Source organism: Taeniopygia guttata, chromosome 1A (genome assembly GCF_048771995.1).
Source record: "Taeniopygia guttata chromosome 1A, bTaeGut7.mat, whole genome shotgun sequence".
NCBI lineage: Eukaryota > Metazoa > Chordata > Aves > Passeriformes > Estrildidae > Taeniopygia > Taeniopygia guttata.
This window is the reverse complement of record NC_133025.1, coordinates 67380483-67403394: the sequence shown is the minus strand read 5'-3', so window position 1 is coordinate 67403394 and position 22912 is coordinate 67380483. Positions and strand designations below refer to the sequence as shown.

The following is a 22912-nucleotide window of genomic DNA, read 5'->3' as shown; positions in this document are numbered from 1 at the left end:
CCATGGCTTTTGTTTTCCCAAGGGTGTTCAGGCAGCAGGGCTTTTCCTCGCTCCTTTTCACACCTCCTCCTTGTCTCTCTCCCAGCTTGGCGGGCTCTGGGCCTGACAAGCCCCGCGGGGCTCCGTGAGGGCGGCCCGGGCCGGACCCGCCCCCGCGGCCGGCGGGCGAGGCGGGGCCGGGCCGGGCCGAGCGCGGAGGCCGGCGGGGAGCAGCGGGGCTGGATCGCCGCGGGCACGACCGGAGCCAAACCCACCGCGGGTGCGTGAGGGGCCGCGGCGGGGGGGATACCCGGGCCGGGAATCTGCGGCTGGATTGGGAGCGGAGCCTGCGCTTGGAGAACGCGGCACTCGGAGAAGTGGCGTTTGAACCACGCACAGACAAGTGAACCCGCCTGTGGGCCCGCGGTGCCGGGACACGCGTGGCGGGGGCGGCGGGAGGGTCTGAGCCCGGCCGCTGCTCCGGGCGGAGTTGCGCAGACATATTACTACTACTACTATTATTATTATTATTATCACTCGCTTATATCACGCTGTTTGTAACCGTAATGAGCACACCCCATAAAACCCCGTTTTATGTTACGCTGTTACGTACTTGGGGTGTGTTTGTGCGGTTTCTGCTGGTGCTGAAGTGCCGAGTTCTTGGCCGCCGTTCCATTTTGTGCTGTGGGAAGGTCCTGGGCGTTCCGGGAGCTCGGAGGCAGCGAGGGGAAATGGGAAAATGTGGCGGGGCTTTTTGCTTTGATACAAAGTTAAGACTAGCAGGACAGTTCTGTTATGTTTACAAGACTGTTAAAATGAGTAGGAGGAGTTACTGTCCATTTCTGAGAAGAGTCTTCACCAAGTCGCTGTCTATCTTGGGAACTGGACTGTAATGAGAGAGGAGGCAGAGTTACACTGAATTAACTTCCCGCAGACCCTGTGCTAGGCCCAGTGACCCAAGCAGTGTTTTAGAAAGGATAAAAGAGGGAGCAGAATCCCATCTCCACGGCAGGTCCAGGCAAGGCGAGCTTTGTTTTCACTGAGCAAACAGCTGCTCCCACTTCCTCACCGAGGACATGCCTTCAGAGCAAGTCTTCCATAGTGCTCTTTGCCCATCAAGTTCCTCTTGTTTGGCAATAGCTGACTTTGCTGAAAGCGAGATGAGAGGTTGTTAAAACCGTAATCAAGTGAATATTAACATTTTTATGACTATTGTTAAAATTCTATCGCAGGAAGTAAGTTAGCTGTAACAAAAAAATCATTTATTTTGGTCTCTAGTGGAGCTGAGACATCCTAGTTGTATGGATTCCTAGTCACTAAATGCGTGGTTGAAACACTTGGTGAGGCAAAAGCCTGAGTTGTGCAGGGCAAAAACTGAATGTGCACGGGGATGTGCTTTTTTTCTACCTGCATTCACTCCTCAGCACCTCTTAACTTTCTGGTGTTGATAAAAGGTATTGCCTCCATAGGATTTGGTACGGTCTCATTGGAAAGAGACTTCATTAGTTTAAACCTCCCATGATAAAAGCAGAAATAGTCCTCTCCTTTTTGTCATTACAACTTAATCTTTGCCCGTGAGTCATGCTAAAAGCAATTTTTAAGAACAAGGTCTCAAAGGGGAAAAACGCATGTTCAGCTCAGTTTGATCACAAGTTACTGCTGGGTAGGAAGATACTAGTTAGTTTGAAAGCTGAAGTGCAATTATAATTGTGTCATTTTTGCACACAAAAAGGGTAGGCAATACTAATTTTCCTCTTTACATTTCACAGTTCATAGTATTGTCACATACTCCTATCCTGGTAACTGCTTAGGGAAATTTGCTAATTCAAATGAATTGGTCTAAAATTGGTCTAAATCCTTGTGTTATTTCAAAAGAGTACTAATTCTGCGAATAACTGTTGTTTCTGCAATTACATTAAATATTTTGGTAGTTTGTACTTTGACAGTTTAATAAGCACTTATAATGAAAGCAAAAGATTATAATTTATCATCTTAAGGTATTATATTATGCTTTTATGAAAAAAGAAAGGGTAGGAAATTGTTTAAAAAGAAACTTTCCACAGTGGCCAAATGATGCTGTCATTGCAGTGATGCTAAAAAACAGGGCTATTAACACAGTGTTGTTGTCAGAACTTTGGATTGCATTGATATTAGCTTTAACTAACTTTAATGTTTTTTAGAGGTCGTCAGTGAGAAGGGGAGAAATGGCCAAATCGACCCAGCTAATTGACAATGAAGTCTTCAGGGCTTTTGCTACTTACACAACCATTGTTCTTCTAAAAATGATGCTAATGAGTCTGATAACAGCATACTTCAGGATCACAAGGAAGGTAATCTTCTGGAAATACTGGCTGGGAGAACAGACTGACATTTGTATTGAAATACAAAGATATCACAGCTATGTCTTTTTTCAGTTTCCAAATACTGCTGCTGTTCATTTTCTTCCTCCTCCCTATTCTGGAGAGATTCTGAGTTTGGTGGTCTCAATTGGATGATGTTTTCAACCTAATTACGAGATAATTATGAGTCTAAATTACACTTGCATTTGACTTACTCTACTGTTCTAAAACAGTTATGTTATTTTCAAATAAGAGTTTTTCATAACTGTAATTTCCATTGTCTTCTGCAGAAATCTCATGTCCAGGGTACCCAATTTATAAAGAACCAAAAGTGTGATATGGAGCCATATTGCATGAATAATAACTGGTAGGGTCAGAAGAGAGGATAGATTTTTATTCATCTATAGCCCTTTCATCCAATAATTCAAAAGCTTTTTGCATTCCCTAATTATTACAGCAGGAGGTCACTATCTGAAAATAACCTTGTTTTTTTAGAGTGAGAGGGAGGCTGCAAATTGGATTTTCAGATTTGAAAGTATCTGAAAACATTTGAAAATATTTCTGTTTATTTGAAAATATTGTGGTTTGATATTTGTGCTAGATAATAATATGAAAGATTCACTGAGGTTTACTAAATAATGTAGAAGCTGCATTTACTTTAGAATAAAGTGCTCATGGGAGATGTGTTATGCTTGCCCTGTTCTTGGTCTTCTCTAGGCATCTTCTCATGGCCTCTGTAGGAAACACTTAGTCCTGGGCTGAAGGAGCCCTGAGTGTGTCTCATATGGCTGTTTTTGTGAGTTCTGCTTCTGCAAGATGGTCTGTGCTTCAAGGATTTTGGTGTAGTCCCTTTGCTGAAATGCTGCTTTTTGTTCCTGCTTGTTGCAGGAGAACCCAGCTGAACTGCTCCAAGTGGATGCAGATGACAATAGGGTGGGCCCTCAGTTATCTGCAGAGTTTGGTTTCATTGTGTTAGTAGTACTACAAACAGAAAAAATAGTCAAGTAATTTTAATTTTCTATGAAATACTAAAAAAGTCTTGAAAGTGAAAAATGGGAAAGGAGTGGAGCAAGAGAATGTAAAATGTTGCTGATATACTGTTAACACAACTCTAGAAGTCTGAGGATATTTCACAAATAGGGATCAAGGCTGCCCTGGAAAGCAATCGTGTAGCTCTCCTAAAATCAAAATATTTTCTTGACTTATGTCTGCATAGCCTGAGCAGTCCACAGAATGCATATGTTACTACATGTGTGTCAGCAGGGAGAAATCAACTGCAGTCTGCACTGCCTGAATTAAATGTTGTTTTCAAGTAATGTCTTGCAGTATTTTGAGGTAATAATGGATCATGCAAGTGTAAAAATTTGTACCTAAGAGGAAAGGGAGACACTTCCTTGGTCATAAATGATAATGGGAATAAGGCTATTGCTCTGTAGACTTCTGCAGAAAGAAGGGATCCAAAAGAACTTTCAGATAATTTGTCAGGAATGGTGAAAAAGAGACTTGAGAGCTTCCACCTTGTAGGTGCTGATGTTCTGTCAGCCCACTGGCTTTACTGCAGGCTTGTCCATCTCACCAGAAGGCTTTATCTAAGTGCATAAATTGCATTGCATTAATTTGTCAGCACACAAATGTACAGGCTGGGCTCAAGAAAGCAGTAATTCAGCAAACATTGTATAATTCACTGTGCTTTTAACTTCAGGTAAGTTAAGTGAGTTTATTGAGGTAAAAAGAGTGACCTTTATAGCAAGCTGCCCTGACTGGATAAAACATTTTGGCTGCTAATATCACATGTGTTCTTGTGTTTGAAATAGGCATTTGTCAACCCAGAAGATACAGAATCATTTGGAAAAGGGGAGAGTGCTAAGAAATTCCTGAGGACTGATCCAGATGTTGAACGTGTACGCAGGTAATACACAGGAACCTGAAAAAGTTATTTTAAATAATAAAATAATATTAAATCAAGGAGTTGATTTCACCTCATTCTCTGTCAAGCCTATGTATGTTTTATGGTGCTTTATATAGCAGTCTAATACATTAATTAGTTTAAGTGAACAAACCATTCCACGTTCAAATGGTGAGTGTGCATTCTAAAACCAGTAAGCCACTGTCTGGTTATAATAGCTATCTCTTGGGTAGTGACCTGTCTGCATGGGCAAAGTGGTCAGAACACCGTAAAATATGAGCATAAGTGGATGTAGCTCATGGCAAAATTTTCTGTTTCCAAGGTCCTAAATTTCAGGATGCTGTTTGATACACTCGTGCTAATAAGGAAAGCTTTAACTGAATACCTTCCATGCTTCCTTGATGAAGCTAAGTTTATTTTTATACCAACAACTTGAATGTCAGTCAACTCTTCATTTAAACCTCCATTAGGGAAGATCTTGAAAATATATACCAGCGCTGTTTTAAGAACACTGCAGCCTTGCACATAATGGCTGTTGTTTCACAAAGCGTATTTCTGTATATCTCTTATGGATTAAAATCTCAGAAAGAAGAACCTAATCTAAGTGGGCTGTAAAGATGTTCTGCTCTTTCCTTTTCTGCCCCTGAGTAGTTCAGGGAAGTTGTTGCTTAATTCCATGGGTGTTACATAAAAGTGTAAACTTTCATGGTGAGGGGCAGTTCCTTTCTTTTAAATTGTGAGAGGCCAGATAAGTTGAGATTAACTTTATGATCCATTTAACTCAAATTGTTGTGGTAGAAAAATGACAGCCACCTCAGTAATTTTCACAGAATGGATTTTTCAAATACTAAATTTTCAAATTCTGTTTTGATGTTTTGTAGAGTTTTTCAGACATCCCCAGACCTAGTAAGTAAGCTTGGTTCTAGTTGCACTGTTGGTGTTGCAGCATCCATATTTTCCTCCCAACTGTGGTTCTTAGTGGAAGTTTAATATATTTTCTTCTGCAAGCTTCATGGCAACAGATAATGCCACATAAATTTAGCATGGCTTCTCTTTTGTATATGTGATTGAAATGTGTTTAGTCTATGGGGGAAAAATAGATTTTTTTTCAAGAAAAAAGATTACTTTCTTCAGTGTACTTTTATGGGGAACGAGAATAAAAAATCTGGAGGGATGTGCTTCCTTGTAATTATAAATATATTCTAAAAGCAGCTGCAAGACAGTATCGTGACCTGATTCCAGTTGGCTCTGAAATTTGACATCATTAGTAAGGCTTAGACACTGTTTCAATCAGTAAATTGGACTGGAAGTATAATTTATCTAAAGAGGTGAAGGGACCTGGGAAGATTTCGGAAGGGGTGTGAAAGATTACTTCAAGATCTGGAGTTCAGTCTCAAACAATTTTTAGTAAATTATGGTTTCAAAATTTCAAACATTTTTCCAGCTATTTTAGTGCTCAAAGTGAAGAAAATGAACGAAAAGCGTAACTGTCACACCTGTTAGATGTTCAAAAATAACCTTCTCCAAGATGATGGAATTTCATGAACATTTGATGAACATAGCAGTTCCTATGTAGGATATCTCATATTTTCTTTTATGGTCATCCCAAACTGGATTTATGGGATTAGGTCATGAATTGCAGTAGCTTCAGTCACAGCCCTCCAGTTAATTGATGTTAATTGAGAGAGGCTCCAAGAAAACAGCTACGTCTTTTCTTCCCTGACTTTGCATTCTTGCACACCCAGGTGTACTCAGACACCTCATGTAAGTCCTTAGTATTAGCAAGATCCTGGGGAAGAACTGATACCTTTCATACAGAAGAACAGAAGCTTAAAAATGTGGGGTGCAGCAGGAGAGACCAGAGTGATGTCAGGTGAACATGCCAAAATTGTTTCAGTGACTGAATCAGGTCCCCTCTGCAGAGGAAGCCGAGAGTTGTTGAGTAGTCACATGCTCTGAAGATGCTGAACAATGATGAGGTTTGAAATGGTTTATTCAACAAAATACAACACTTTAAAATAACTCTGCTTCTTTTTCCAGAGGTCACCTGAATGACCTGGAAAATATTGTCCCGTTTGTTGGCATTGGACTGCTGTATGCTCTGAGTGGCCCTGAGCTCTCCACGGCCCTGCTGCACTTCAGGATCTTCACAGGGGCGAGGATCTTCCACACTTTTGCATACTTGATCCCTCTTCCCCAGCCTGGCAGAGGTTTGTCTTGGGCAGTTGGCTACTCAGTGACCTTCTCCATGGCCTATAAAGTTCTGAAGACAGCGTGGCTCCTGTAGCAGAGCTGTAGCTTCCGAGTCCCCTTTGACATTCCACACAAAGTTTCCAGCGCTGTACGATGATGTCTTGAGTGAGCCAATGAGTCTTCCGTGCTAACTGGAATTCTTCTTTTGAACAAAAGCTTTTTGTTCCTGTTCAGAAGTGTTGCTTTCTTGGAGGAGAAAGAATCCTTCTCCCCTGTATTCCGTGTGCATGGGTTGCACTGCCAAATACTAGATTGGATGTTCCCTTTGCGACTTGTCAAGTGCTTACAATTCTAAACATGCCATGATGCTGTATTGATAGAGTGTTTGATAATTTTCTACAGATGCACTATTTTTGGCTGTAGCTCTGAAGTCTAAATCAATAAAGACAAGATTAAAAAAAAAAAAGCCTGTTTGTATTTTTGTTTTCGTTTTGTCTCTCCACACTGCAGCCAGCAAATAGCATGTCACTATGTATCAGGAAGAGATTCCAATCATACAGTTCTTTGAAGAAAGCTTACCTTAATAATAAGATGTAACCATTAATGCTAGTCTTGTTGTAAAAAAATCTTTGATGAAAATCTTTGTATAATCCACTTTGGGGTTAAAAAATCTAAACTGTTGCAGCTCCATTTCTTTCAGTTTGAATAGATTTAAAAAAAAAATAATGTATTTGTGCTAAATTCTGTTTGGAGACACTGGTAAAAATTTCAAGTAATTATTTTTGTTGGGGCTCCTGCAACATGGGTTTTGTGACAGGATAAAGTGTAGACCCTTGGTAGAGGATTTTTTTTCATTTTTGAATAAATTCAGCATAAAATGAATGGCACTTGCAAATGCAGCTATCAAGTAATCCAAATGTACATATATAATTAGTTTGTGTGTCATACTGTCATAAATGTGTTTCTGATAGGAAGTTTTGCTCTTTGCTTACATCTTTCTGTGATGTGTTAATTTGAAATACATTCTTTAAAGAGACTTTTCCTCGGCTTCTTTTTGTTCGGTTGGTTATTTTGGGGTTCTTTAGTAGTTCTGGCTTAAATAATAGCAGGAGATTCCAAGTGACTCAGAACGGTCTTTATATGCAATCTACTGGTCATTGAGAAGTTGTAAATGGCAGAAGTCAGGGCACAACACGTTTGGTTTCCTTTCCTATCCCAGAAGCTGTGCCCCTAAGGGATGGCCCTGGGAGGAGATGGAGAGTTCTCAGTGCTGCTTCCACATATCAGAGATTTTCTTCTGCTTTTTGCATGGGTGCAGTAGTTGTAGTACTGCAAGAAATAACACTGGAGGGCTTTCTTAACCTACCCACAGTTGTGAGGTGGAAGTTGGTGCAGTGTTGAGCTAGGCTGCAACTCAGAAGGGTGGCAGGAGGAATGGGGAAGAATCCAGAGAGACTGGTTTAATCCGAAGAAAGGATTTTTGTTGCAATTTGAGTAGTGTTCAATCATGTCTACCAAAGAAAAGAGGCTGGAACTTGGAATCAAGAAGTTAACGCTGATTTACCAAAGTTAAATTTAACTAATGAGTAAAATAACAGAGCTGGATCCTCTAGAAGTAGGATGAGAGGAGAGGATTAAAAATTGAACAGTTGGGAGTTTCAACTGCTGACATGGCAGAGTAAGCACACATCAGCAGCTCTGGGTTAGCAGAGCTCCAACAGGAAGCATGGGCTTTTGTGTTCTCACACCTTTCTCTACCCCTTCCAACCTGTGCTGTTTTCCTCCTGTTCCTTCTTTCTCTGCTAGGTTTTATGGGATCTTGAGAGCAGCCACCTCGGATGGTATCATTGTAACAGAGGCCACCACCAGCTCTTCTGGTTTGCGAAGGATCAGCTGGAGGGTGAAGGAGCGAGACTGCAGCCTGGAGCTGTGTCCCAAACCAGTCATGGTCACAGTCTGCCAGCTCTCATCAATCTGCAGCTCCTCTGGCTTCCTTATATCATGCTAACAGCATCTAAAACTCTTATTTCCTCACTATTTTGTAGCTTGTCTCTTCCTCCCAGCTGTGTGTCATTGCATCCATTTCAAACAAAGGGAATGTGGCCACCGTGCAGAGGGCCCCGTTTGAAATTCAGCAGCAGAGAGAGTCCTCTCCTTCAGCACTGAAAAGGCTCTTCAGACAAGCTTGGTTGTCAATGCCAGGCATATGCAGGAGCAGCATTTTCAGCTCCTTTTGCATCGAGCTTCTGTACAGAAATCACATTCCTGGAGACTGTCTTTAATTTTGTGATCTTATATTTGAAACAAAACTGGTTTTAAATCCCTTCCATTTGCTCAGTGGTTGCAAAGCCCAGAACATACACTCGTATGTTCTGAGAAGTAGAAAAGATTACTGGAAACCCTTAGAAATACCTAGAGTGATTCAATATTATTCTGTGTTTCTCTTGCATTTATTTTAAACCTATATTTTATTTTCCTTTGCTCCCACAAATACCATCTGTGCATCTGGGCGGGGTACGTGCTCAATCTGGGAAATGTGCCTTACCAGATTCCGTCAAAAGCTGACTGCCAGCTCCGCATAAACTCTCTTGGAGTGGTCCTTGTCACACAGCTCTTGCATTTCTCTGCTCCCTGCCCTGTAGAGGTGCACTGTGCCTGTTGTACAGCTGTAAATTTTGATAGGTTGGCATATTTCAAGAGAGCTAACAAAGGAGGAAGGTTGCGTTAGTCGAATTTATTACTCAGCTAAACAGAATTTTCACCTTTTAAAACGTGCACGTGGATTTCAGACTGCTATTATGAGGCCCTCTTGCAAAATCATGAAATGAAGTAACCTGTAACTGATGCAACAACTGGCTGTTATCAGTAGGTGGGTTCCCTTTCACCTGGTGAACGTACAGAAAGGGCTGCTCCATGGGAGCCATAGAAAAAGAGTTCAAACTGTTAGCTTCTATGCTTCACTTTTGTTTATTATGCCCCTTATTTTCACCACCAGTCTTGGACAACTGGAGAAACTACAGGGTTTCTCTTCTCATGATTCCTGGCATTTTGTGTTCTCCCAAGTACATTGTGTGTCTTTGAAGTGGCTCTTAACAGTTGACCATGAAGCAGCTCAAAATGCCAGCTGACATAACCTGGTTAGCTGAGTTCATCTCTGAGGGAATTTCATGTGCTGCTTTGTTTTCAGAAGTGTAAATCTGAGCAATTCCTCAGTTTAGTTTTTGTTTGTGTGGGTAACTGCTTAAAAGCCTTTGGGCAAAATTACTTTATGCTGGTTTTCCTGGCTGCAGACAGACACATGCACTGAATTGTTGGGAGAGATGATGACTGGTGAAGATCTCTGAGCTAGGACTTGCTGTTTGATCATGACTTTTTGTCCTGTCACAACGAAGAATGTGTTTAAAACTATAAATGATACATTAAACATTTCCTGGAATTTTCAGAAACGAGTGTGTGTCTGAGCTTCACCGCCTTCAAGGTATTTATTTCAAGAAGCTAGGTCAATGCTTCTGTAAGTGATAGAATTGCTTGTCATCAAAATACAGAAGAAGAAAAGCCTGGGCTCTTAACTCAAATCACTTTAGGGTTTGGAAAAATTCTATTTACCTGAAGCCGATTATTGCTTAGCTGTGTCTATTCGTAGTTATTTACAGAAACAAATTCAATCTAGATTTTTCAAGGAAAATGCTTCTAATGTGTATCTTTTCTAAGAGCAAAAAGGAAAAAGCAAAACTTTTAGAATACTGTTTTTAAAGTGTTGTCTGTCATTATTCAAGCTAATGGAGTTTTCATTTCAAGGTTGAAAATTAAGAAGAACTTTTCTCTTTTCCAGATGTTGTCCTGCCAACTGAGATGGCACCAAGTGTTCTCTAAAAGGTTGTATTGATGTGTTAAAATACTCTCATGACTAAATATCTCTGGCTGTTGGACACTTAGAAATCTAATACCTCTTTGTGATTCACTTCAAGTGATAGTCAGGCTTCCAAATCTTGGTCAGCGACTCCCACTCATAGATTCTGAAGGCTAAAATAGATCATTAGCTCCTTCAGCCTGACCTCTAGTGGAAAAGAAGTCATGGAATGGCTGCCCTTCTGCTGAGGTTAGTTCAGTCACAGCATGACTTCCAGAAAGGTGTGTGATCCTCATTCAGAGGCTTTGGAAAACAGGCATTGATTCACTCTTTTCTGTCACATTGGTACTCTCTGGTGTATATGTACACTAAAATTAGGCTTTAAACATACCATAGATTGGTTTTGTTTGTTGTTGTTTTTGTGGGGTTTTTTTGGGGGGGGTTTTGTTTGTTTGTTTGTGTTTTTGTTTGGTTTTTTTTTTTTTTTTTAAATCAAGGCAGTTCTCATTACATTATTGCAGTGAAGGTGGAATATGAAATATTTTAATAATGGATTTTCCTCCTACAAAGCACTCTGCTCCAATTTGGGAGTGACCATATAATCTCCACAACTGAATGCTTTTACCAGGTGTAAAAGCCTTTACTCTTTGCTGGTAGGCCCTGGGTGTGCATTACCACTGACAGCATCATTCTTTTTTTTTTTTTTTATTTGCATATGTGTAAAAAAGAGACAAAAAGAAGACTGTCTCATGCGTACTGCTTGTCCAGTAAGGGGGAATAATTCAGAAGGTAGTGTCAGTCCTGTGGAAAAAATGAGGAGAAAAAGGAAAAGCGAGAACTGAAAGGAATGAAATGATAGCTTTGAACAGCATTGAGGAACAAAGTGGATGAAGACTGGTAGATGAAGTGTGGTAAGACAGGCGGGTATCTGCTTTATAAAATTGCTTTACTATCTCTTTAAAAGAAATTCATTTTTAAGAATGTTTTTCTTTGTGTATCCAGTCATTAAATATCTTCAAAGAGGATTATAAATAGCTCATATCAGGATGGAGAAGACCCATGTGTAGCTAATTCTGTTTAATCAGTTGCCTTAAGGCACCTGTGGTGCACAGACCACTGCAGTGGGAGATAGCTCCTGACATTGTGTGACTAAAAAACTGCCCCAAAATGACATCAAGGAGAGGATGATTATTTTCTTTTTGCCTGGAAAGTCTTACATGGCACTTGCTTTCAAATTTACATGAAACAATTCCTTTTCACTACAATGCTTTCATAGAAACCAGAAAGGACCTTCAGAAGGTGAGTTTGGGAGCTGAGCAGAAAGGTGTCAGCTCTGGAGGTTCTCCCACATTTCTTGGAAGAATTTCTGAGCTTCATCTCTTTAACCCTCACTGTAGGAGCTGTAGGGATTACTGCATGTGGAATTGCCACAGAAGTACTCAAGATAGATTTAAAATTCTTAATCTCTATGTATGTAAGAGACCTAAATAATTGCTATAAAGGTAGAACTTAATCTGCTTCTTCTTCTGATAGAACGTGACACTAAAACCTCAATTTTCCTTAAAGAGCCTGCAGTTATGTTCTAAGTGTGCATGACTGCCTCATTTATTTAATACTGGCAACTATACAGTGGAAAGTTGTTTACTATGATATTTTCACATCAAACCAGGAGTGCTCCATCTCACAGGCTGCAATTCTCAGAGAGCAGGGCTGGCAACTCCCATGCTTGTCATGTGAGAGTTCCTTCTGTACTCTTGAAGGGTGTTTTCACAAGAGTCAATTTGTTGTGAACACTCTGGTACTAAAGTTAGTTGGGACCATGTAACTCATGGGGTTTTGTTGTGTCTCCAGCAATTTGGAGTTTGCTCTTGATCTCTCCTTGTCTTCAGGTGGGAGAGGGTTCCAGTGCTGCTGCTCTGCCTCGATAGCTGACAGATGACTTATCCCACTAACTTTGCTCTGTGGTGATTATAATGACATATTCACTGCTAATATAAGTGACAAACACTAAATTTTATCATTTGCTCATTGAGTGAGCGTTCAGAAGTTTTGCCAAACTGGAATTTATTTTAATGCTCAGCCCTTGGGTGGAGTTTGATGTACGTACTTTCTACTTTCAAGGTAAATTAAATTACTTCTGCATGTCCTCTTTTTTTTTTTTTCCTGAGGATTATTTTGCAAGTGAAAGCCAGGCTACAGTTTCCTTATTTGAATCTGGGTTTCAGTATGGCACTTTCATTTACATTCAGTTCATTTAGAGGAATCCAACATTCTTCAAACAAATCAGACTCACAGTTATTCCCAATGTACATGGCCATGTGTTAGAAAAGAATAAAATAGCCAGATTTTTCCTTTCTGTTATTTCAGTCTTCCCTTCAAGCTTTCCTCATTCCCGATGAGAAACCAGCAGTTATCTCAGATTCATGGGCATGGCAGTAGGTTTTTCCTTCCTCTTCTCATTCTTAATTTTGTCCGTGGTACCACTAGATGTCCCTCTTTGGCTTTTTTATTAGATTTCAGGACTCGACCTGTGAAGAATAAAGTAGCTGTGCTCTGCATCTCTGGCAGATTAAGTTGTAAGGAGAAAATATTTTGCTAGATTTAAAGAAGACATTTGTAATAGATATTAAGACAAAAGAGTGTCTCTGTACAGTAAACTTGTACTAAAAAAACTTTATGGAAAAAGTGACCTTTGTGAAAACAGAATATGTAACCCGTGGCTGAAACATTAGAATGTTTTGTATTGTTTAGCTTTTCTAAATTAACAAGTCACCAGGTAACTGCAACATCTGAATTCTTCTACGGAGGTTCCTAGAGGATGATGCAATTTTTATTTTAATTGCCTGCTATTGTTATTGTGTTGTGTAAACACATTTTACAAATTGTATTTAGCAGTAAACTGAATGGGACTGAGGCTGTTCAAAAACTTGAAGTGAGTAAAGAAGCAGAAATAAAGCCCAGAAGCTGTGTCTGTCTGCCACAATATCCAGAGGAGAGACTCAGCAAAAATAGTTTACTTCAAATTACCTTGATAGTTACAAAATTTGACTTGGGAATTTAAAGGTGCTGTAAAAAATGTTGCCTGTATTTGAAAAAAAAAAACAGCCTAGGATGCTCTATAAAGCAATGTGTGCACAGCAGATTTACTTGTCACACAAAATGCCAGGGAAGTGGTGGGGGGCATCTTTGAGTGATCCACTTGGCACAGAGGTGGAGTACATAGTACAGAGTGTCAGCATAATGAATAGGAACTTGCTTGGTGGATGGAAAATATTTTAAATTGAGTTTTTATTTAATGGATTTGAACTTTTCATGCCCAATTACCTTTTTGCTGAAAGAGAACAATAATAATAATAATAATAAAGTGCAAAGGTTCAGTTTCATTCTAGAAATGGGGAAATGTGCTTGGAAAGCTGTCAAAAGGCACAGTTAGATCTCAGGAGCATGGAGCAAGGTAGCTAATGCTCTGGAGTGAATGCCCATCAACTCCCTTTGTGGCTTTATGTGTCCTTGTCAATGGTAATGTGGCAGAATGGGATGAGTCATGTACAGGGACAGATGGCAACAAAGAGTTGGTTAAGGTCAGGGAAGTAATGTCCTTGCAAGAGGGTTTATATTATTTCTTTAGTTTGTCCAGTTAAGTCTCGTAGGTGCATGGCTTATGCACCCTAACCTCCAAAACAAGCTAACAGGATTTAGGGAAACTCTTCCAGGATGTACATAAGTAAATCCTTCCCACAGGAGTCTTAATCCATCCTATAGCAGGAATGGAAGAAGGACCGAGTAAAGCAGCAATCCCTGTGAAATTCTATAGGTCTTTTCCTTCTGAAATAACAGCCTGCTCTCAGTGAACTTCCATTGTAGGAATATTTAACTTCAGGTTAGTCCTGATGTGTTCAAGTGCACTAAATACAAGTGTACTTTTATGAGTGTGTTTAATGAGAGAGGACACTGTATGTAAATTATCCAGTTCTCATTGCTGTGAAATCTGGAAGCAACATATTGACTACAGACCTAATTCAGCAACCAGTGAATTGAGCAGAACTGTTCCCACAGACTTTCACAGGCTTTGTACCCAGACAAATAGTCTCTATCATGTTCTATTCATTTAACTAATACAGCCTGTGCTGAAATATTTACTGCCAGCAGCACTGTCCAAAGAAAATATTGTATTTTGTAAAATTTCAGAGAAAAAAGGCTAGATGCCACCTAACTTCAGCTTTACCTCTGCTGTAGCCACTCCTAGAAGTGGCTGCTCCATTGTTTACATATTCTTGATCCCAGCAAGAGCTTTATTGATGCTTGGCCTTTGACTTGGCATTACTGATGGCTCATATGGTGCAATCCTCAGCAGGGGACATGAGAGAGCACCACTTTAAAATAGACCCTGCTGGCCATGTGGTGCTGTTTTTGTTCTGTGCGCTGCTAAAAGGGCCACTGTCAACTTGAAATCTGGTCAATTAAAAACAAACAGGCTAAGAGGACACGTCCCCAGGTCCTTTCACCAGTTTCTGTGGGATTGCAATCAAGAGTATCGTGTTTTCCGCCTTCTTGTAGGTGGCTTTTTTTCTGTGCGTGTGTGAAAGCAAACAACTTCAGTGACGTGGAAAGGAAAGAGTAGATGTGACCAAACCCAAGGCACACAAAGTAAATAATCCACATTTGCTTTGTGTATTTCACAACGTGGGAATAATGTTTAGCTATTTCTGTTGTTAAAAATTTTGTCTGAAAATTTGCATGGAATGAACTCAGCTGCAGGGCAGACAAACTGAGTGGATCTTATGGCAACCTCTAAAAACAGTAATTTTAGAAACTGAATACAGTTTGTTAGATCTGAAGAAATATTTTAAAACATAGTTTTTGAAACAATTTTTTTAAAGAAAGTTATTAAATTCATCTGTTTTGAGAAACCAAAATATTTTATTTTGTAAAACATGACATTTAAATATTTTTACAAAGGATGGATTTTGGAATACAACCTGTGGATAGAGCATATCACACCCTCTGAAGACCAAGGATGTCAATGCAGAAGATAGCAACTACTCAGTCATACACAGAGCACTGTGATACAGCTGAAATAATTTTTCAACTGCTAATTTAACTGCTGTGTCTCTTCAAAACAGAGAGAGAAAATTCATGATGAAACTTGAAGTATTAAAGTGAGACTAGCAAACATACCAGAGAGTGATCTGAGATTCTGATATTCTCCAAGGTGTGGGCAACACAAAGTCCACTGCAGCCCTGGCAGAGGCAGTTGATGGAGTGGTTAATGATGCAATACATTTTTTTAGTAATGTGTCTCATTTGGACACCACAGCACATCCTGTTTGTATTTCATCTGCTTTCCCTGGTATTTTATCTATGTCCACTGTGCTCGCATTTTGACCCAAGGGACTTTTATTTTAATCATTTGCTCTTCCTACCTGAACTTTCTTCTACATACTTAATATTACTTTACTTGGGACTTGAACATATGGAACAGATATTTTTAATTCTCACAGTTAACGCCTGACTGATTAAAAGATATATTTTTCTACTTTCAAAGAAAACATTTAAAATCTCCTATATTATGCTTGCTACCTAGAAAAATGTTTAGTGCTGACCAGGAATGCATGCAAAGTGAAACTTGTTTGATTTCCCCCCCCCGCCCCCGGCAGGACAATAACTGACTTTAGTGAATGAAGAAATTTTACCCAGTGAGTTCTTGAATCTCCTTTGCAGGCATGAAGGATCATTTGGCCTGCTTTGGAGCTGTTTTTTGTGGTCATATTGGGGAGGTACCAAATGCTGGCAGATAGGTTTTATTAGCAGGACATTGATGCTGTGAGAATCGGGTTACAGGCAGCTCTGACCAAGAGTAGCAGTTACTTGCTTCTGCTAAAACCTCAGAGTTTTATAATTGCAGCACCAGAAGACCTGTATTCTGTCCAAATTTTATTTTTGACCAAGTCAGGTAACAACTCTGTGCTTCTGTTTCCAGTCTCCAAACTTCTATCAATAATATAATTAATGCTTAAACAAATGCTAACTCCTGAAATTGCCTGTTTACATGGCTGAGTTGTATATCACACACACTCACAAACAAGAATAAATGTTCAGCTGCAAGATAAGAAGAGACATAAAGGCAAAGTGCCAAAGAAGATGTAAAGCAATGTGATACCTTGGATTTGGGAAATTTTTTCTACTTTTCTTGTGTGACAAAATCTGGGCCACTTCTTTTTGCTTTGATTTTGTTTCTGTCACCTTCTTTTTGGGAGTTTTGAGCAAGTGACTGTGTCTTATTAACAGTGAGATTGGTACAGAACCTTCTGTAACAGGATCATGTTTCTGGTGGAAGCTGCAATTTTAATTTGTTGCTATAGGTGGTACTGTAATATTAATAAATAATATAAAAGAATAATGCATAATATAAAAGAAACATACATAATATTAAAAAAGAGGAGGAAGTAACAAAAAGGTGAGAGCAGTCAATAAAATGAATGGTAGCAAATGCTGATGGCTCATTCTGTCTAAGTTCCAGCTGAGTTGATTTTTAAGCTTGAAGGGGACATGGTCATATTAATGTGGTGGCTTTTGAGCTGAGTAGTGCAGGTCTGAGGATACTTGGTTCTCAGCCCTCCTCCCCCAAATCTCCCAGAACCACAGTTCACATCCTGCTCCTTTCTCCTCACCTGGTGACTGTCTGTGACAAAACCCTGAGAACTTGACAAAAATGTCCCAAGATGACCAGGAAATCTTGAGGTAAGATGTGAAACTTGAATAATGCTTTTCAAAATTGCTTTTCAAAATGAAGAAGATTCGTGACATATAGGGAACCAAAAAACATTTGAATGGAGTCTCATCCATAAGACAAAATTTCATCTCCACAATCTTTTCCAGTCTCACCTTAAATAGGGTTCCCTTTCACTTAGCTTTTCTGGACTGTTTTACTTAAAGAGAAGTTTAATAATAACTACTTATTTTTCTTTCACTTTATAATATTGCTGTTTTCAAGTCTATGTAGGGATTACAGGGTCCAAAGAGGAACTGAAATATGGTTAGGTTTGTGCAAGAATCCCTTCTGAGAGAGCTCTGTAGCTCTCCCACTTCCAGTTATTCTTTCTGATCCGCGTTCCTCTGGCCAGAAGTGTGAATGTCGGTGTCAAGCTCTCCAGCTTTCCCTTGGTTACTGAATTTGGGAGTGCAGTACCATGAATCAGTATTCAAGGCAGCTGGATTTCCTCAAAGCTGCTATTCTCACAGGATAATGCTTGCTGATCTTCTATAGCAGCATCCATGATAGCGCATTCTTAGGAGCAGTTACTGTACAATAAAGGTGATTCTTGGGGCTGTTGAGGTCAGCATGGGTCTCCTGCCTTGTCCTACAAGCCCAGTGCTTGGAGTTCTCCCACACTGAGCTGCCAGGCAGCAAAGCAGGAATTGTGTGAGCCAGCTCAGGGCCTCGTCCAGCCCAGCCTTGAACGTCTCCAAGGGCAGGGTCTTCACACTTCCATCGGCATTAATTCCTGAAGTCTTGTTATCAACAGTTAGTTGCCAAAGTTTTTAAAAAATCCCAGGGTTTTGGGGTAATATTCCTGATTATACAGCAATTGCCCTGCACGCTTCCATAACATTAATGATACGAATAACAGAAACCACCTTTCAGTAGGTGATTGTGCATTTCAGTGTAGACAAAATGCTATAGAGAAGGTATTCCACAGTGTAAAATGTTTACAGTAAAATCTGAGAGGTCTGTCTCTTTGTGGCATGTGTGGTTTCTCAGATATAGTTATGTTTACTCAGTACTGCCTGTAAAATATATTTTAACCTTCTCCCTCAAAACATATTTCACTGCATCACTATAATATCCTTGTGAAACAAACATTTGGATTTTTTTAGCATTGAAAACCATCGTTTCACAAGGCTTTATACAAACGGGAAACATAGTTAAGATTTATTTATTATGTAAAATGGCAGGGATTATTATGTTCATTATTTTTAAATTGCACAATGCTTTTACATTAGGATCAATTTTAGAGCACAGGATTAGCTACTAAACTACTGGCAGTTTTGGTGCCTTATTACCTTCTATTATATACTGAAGTAATTTTCATTTATTTAATTTAAACTTCTGTCATTCTGCTTTTTCAAACCTTAATGTGTCTGCTTCTAAAAATCCACTCGGTGTTTTCTATCTCCACTGCTAAAGAAGAGCTGTTATTAAGTAATTCGATGGCTTGTTTAGTCCCTTGACTATTCCAAGGCTCACTTTGCTTAATTTAACTACTGTACTTGCCTGCTCCCTCTCTCCTCCCCCCGCCCCTTTTTTGTTCTTAATTGTTTTCAGAGTACTCAACTTCCTGTGGGGAATCAGTCAGCATGCCAGACTTCAAAGCACTTGTTACAGTAGACCAATTTGGCAATATGCTAATTTAAACCTATTTTTATATCTTTCTACGTTGTTTCTACGCAAACAAAGATCATTTTGGACATTAGTGAAAGAGGGAGGTCTTGGGAGATTTTTTTTCATCACCTCAGATCTTACTGGGGGGAAAAAGGGAGTGAGTCTTAGCTGTTGGAGATGGAAAATACCTGTAGCGTCTCATTTAATACATCCTTCTCTTAATTACGTACTCCATTTTGTTTGCTTTGCCTAATCCAGTCCTGGTCCTTCAAGTAAATCCACATTCATTGGTGTGGATTGGCTTTAAATCAGGGTAACTGGGCTACAGCTCTTACCATATGGCCCCGAGATGTGGGGCCTCAGCTGTGCTAATCACTATAGCTTCACAAAATGAAAAATGATAAAAAGTACAGGAATGCCAAGTTAGATATTTTGGACCTCTGAAATTTCCGATAACGGTGAAACATGTTGAATCTACGAAGTTTTTAAGTGTTCTGGGCACATTGCATCTTTGATTACATGCACACTTACAGACACTGTACAATTTAAGCTCTCAGGCACCTGACAGGTGAAATCTAGGAGATGTGTACAAAAACAAACTTCCTCTACCTCCTCCCTGACAGTGGCATAGCAGAACAGGGAGTGGGGCCTCTGGTCAGTTCACCACACATCATCTTTGCTGCTCCTTCTTCCTCAGAGGGGTGACTCCTCACATTCTGCCCATCTCCAGCACAGGTCCCTCCCATGGGATGCAGTCCTTGAGGAACAGACTGGTCCGGCATGTCCTGTACAGGGTCACACACTGGGCCAGCAAACCTGCTCCAGCTCCTCTCCATGGGGTCATAGGTCCTGCCAGGACCCTGCTCCTCCAGCACAGCCTTGCCACAGGGTCACAGCCTCCTTTGGGCATCCACCTGCTCCAGCACCCACCGTGGGCTGTGGGTGCATCTCTCCACCCCTGTGGCTTTCCATGGTTTGCACCAAAGGCTGCAAAGGGATCTCTGCTCCAGCACCCTGCCTCTGCTTCCTCACTGGGCTGGCTCTCTGAGGAGTTGTTGCTCTCACCTGTTCTCACTCATCCCTCCAGGTACATTTGCTGTTGTGTGGGGTTTTTCCCCTCTTCTGAAATCTGCTAGCCCAGAGGTGCTGTCACTGTCACTGCTGGGCTCAGCCTTGGCCAGGGTGGGTCTGTCTTGGAGTCATCTGGCATTGGCGCTGCTGGATATGGATGAAGCTTCTGGCAGCTTCTCAAAAAAACACCCCTGTAGCCCCTCAACTACACTTTGTCCTACAAACCCAGTGCAGGGTGATTTGGACAAAATCCAATTCAATATTTTGGTTTTTAAATTTAGCATCATACATCATCTAAGCAAAGTCAATGAAGTCACAGTTCCAGCTTCATCCCTGTGTGCATCTTTGAGTTGTCTATCCATAAAGATTTGGTCTGGATCTATCACAAAACTGTGATTAGGGCTGTTTCTGGTAAGACAATGAGAGCTACCACGTTTATGCTTCATGCTGGTTGCAGGTAGAGGGTAGAAGATCTGGCCTGAAGTATACTGGGATGATCTTTTGTATCTTAACTAGCAAGACAAGTTCACTTAGGGTCTGGAAAGAACAGCATTTTAATATTATTGGGGGCCAGTGTGTCATTCAGAACCATGACCTTGGATTTATCATCTGCTTATAGTTGTCAAGTTTAGCTTTTCAGGGGGATTATTTGATGATAGAGAGAGAAGTCCTGGCCAGATTCTGTAAGTCGTCAGTGACGTCAGGATCTCATTCAAGGCTGTTATTAGTTTAGTGTTTTGTAATCAATGCCTTTGCAATTCTTGATTATGGTAATTTCATTAGTGGTACTATTCCAGAATGGCACGGATTGATTTTTGCAAGGATTTTTGCGTCTTGTTCACAAGGAAAGAACAAGAATTCCTTTATTCTCATATTCATTTTTCATCAGCACACTGAGGAATGCATTTTCAAACTCTTCTCTCCATTTAAGAAGGCACTTCTATGCTGGAGGATTTCAGCCATGAATGGAGAGGCTGTTATGGCAACTGAGGCTGTGTGCTCATAAAGGGCACGCTCAGGTCATGTTGTGGAGAGTTATCAGGAGTCTCTTATGTGGAGCATATAATTTTTATTTCTGAAGCTGTTGAGCATGAACTCCATGTAGAGTGCTAACATGAGGACCCTTCCACGAAGGCTGCAAAGCAGATTCTTGTATTGTCTTGTTTCTGCAGAGGGAGCACTGTGCAAACCCTGAAAAAAACACCATGAGAAGCAATGTTGGAAGATTGTCCAGCTACCACCTGGAAAACTGTCTTGATCTTGTGGCCTGAGATTGATGCCTTGAGAGGCTGAACCTCGAACAGAAACTAGACAGAGCTAAAGAATAAAGCAGGGATTTATTAAAAGGATCTCCTCCATGGATCCACCTTGGGCAGCACAAGAGCCCAGCCAGGGCTGCACCCAAGATGAACCAAAATGGTCCCAAAATGCACGAGCGCTCACGGGGGCTCTCACTGGGATCAGTTCTGCTCCATTTGCACCTTGGATTCATTGTCCAATTCCAGCTTTAGATTATGAAGTCCCATCCTTCTTTTTTGCTCTTCTTCTGTTCCCTGTGATTTATATACTTTTTGGCCTGAAGCTGGTAAGCAGTTTTCCTTGGGCTCAAGCTGGAAAAGGATTGTTTTGTTTACCTACCCTGTGAAGAGAACCTACTAACACTTAATATGAAGCTCAGCTACACACCTAGGCAGCACAAAAATCTAAAAAAATATGGAAGCTAAAACTTAAGGCATCAAGATCATATTAAATTCTTAGGGACCTCAATAAACTAAATATAAGATCAGGCCCTTTGGAGGACCTGATTTGTTGCTGTGATTAGTAATGCTACCTTTTTTGGGTAGTAAAGGTGTTCTTTTTGTTCACAATGTCAGTTGAAAACTGGAAATAAATGATGGTATATTAACAAAGAAAATTCTATTTGAGCTTTCCTACTATAAACAAAAAAATTAAAGAGACATGTAACTGTAACTTCTCTTTTAAAATAAAATTTACCTCCTTAAATTTTTTATAATAAATATTAAAAGTTGGTGGATGTTAAAGTGAAAATTCAATTTGTGAAGTATAGGTTAAGATATTTTAAACAAAATATTTTTTTCATTTTCCCAGGCTATTTTAAAATTATTTTCTTACAGCCAAAACTTCTGTCTGAATCCTTTCTCTCTGTTAAACAGTTTCAGATTCTCTAAAATGATATTTCTCGTTAGTTATGCCATTTGCATTTGCAATATGTACATTGCTCCAGCACGGTGTTTCTTTAAAAAGTGGTTTCTTATCCATTTAGCCACATCTATAAGGTGGAGTGATGCCTGCATATGCAAAAGATCAAACTATAATAACATCTTTGGAAATGGATGATAGCAGACTCTCAAGTAGCTCTCATTAGTGGAATTATATAGTTATAGCTAAGGAAATTATTATCTGAATACTACAGATGGTTCAATGGCTTCTTAGTGCAGGGACAGAGTGAAAAAAAAATCGTAAGCAAAACATGCTGGGAATGACTAAATGGAAAATGAGAATTTTTTTCTGATTCCTAGCAGAAATGGCTCCAAGTCAAAATGTCAGATTCAGATAGCTGCAGACCTTAAGGCTAATGAGATCTGGATCTGTATTTTGTATCTTGCATCCATAGTTTAAAGTGAATTTGAGATCTAAATTTATACGTGTGATGGAGTTTAATATCATTTGAGTTTCTGGTTCTGGTTTCAAAGGTCTCTTAAACAGTGATGGCGATGGAACATATATCTCACGTTTTGCCCTAGTCTTTAAAATCAAATGTTATATCCTTTAAGAATACGAATGCTCAGAAGTGTCTATATTGTACAAGTAAAGTAAAACAACTTCTTTCACAGTGAAAGTTTAGGTCTTGTCCAGTAGATGTTTGTTGTTATTTATTGAATTTTGCTGTATTGATTTCTGTAACTCTGACTATTTATCTTTCTACTGCAACACACATTTCAGTAAAAACTCTTTACGGGGCAAAAGGCCAGAGTGAAGTCTTTGCATGGCTTATCTGTAAAGTAGGAAGGGAGAGACTCAGAAGTTGCACCTACAAAAAACAGTGGGGACTCTTTGATGTCTCTCTTAATGTGCTGGGTTTAGATTGCTTTGTGAGTACAAAAAGGGTGAAAAGTTCGAGGATACTTTCAGCTAACTCTTAGGATGGTGGTTTGTTCATGGGGTAGTTT

At 40.0% G+C, this 22912-nt stretch overlaps 2 protein-coding genes across 8 annotated transcripts in view; one reads left to right on the top strand and one right to left on the bottom strand.

Moving 5' to 3' along the window:
* SLC15A5 (solute carrier family 15 member 5) overlaps positions 1-1224 on the bottom strand; it is a 75049-nt gene extending 73825 nt beyond the window's left edge. For 5 of the 7 annotated variants that reach the window (XR_012053757.1, XR_012053760.1, XR_012053758.1 and 2 more), the window contains exon 1: positions 593-1224. The gene's annotated coding sequence lies outside the window, so the exon portion shown is untranslated. The remainder of the gene's footprint in view (positions 1-592) is intronic. The other 2 variants (XR_012053761.1, XR_012053762.1) reach the window with 2 other exon arrangements.
* Positions 221-6883, top strand: MGST1 (microsomal glutathione S-transferase 1). Its single transcript, NM_001245446.2, is given in 4 exon segments — positions 221-259; positions 2160-2309; positions 4133-4227; positions 6265-6883. Coding segments are annotated over 3 exon segments (468 nt in total). The 5' UTR covers positions 221-259; positions 2160-2183; the 3' UTR covers positions 6512-6883.
* Positions 6884-22912: the final 16029 nt, after the last annotated feature.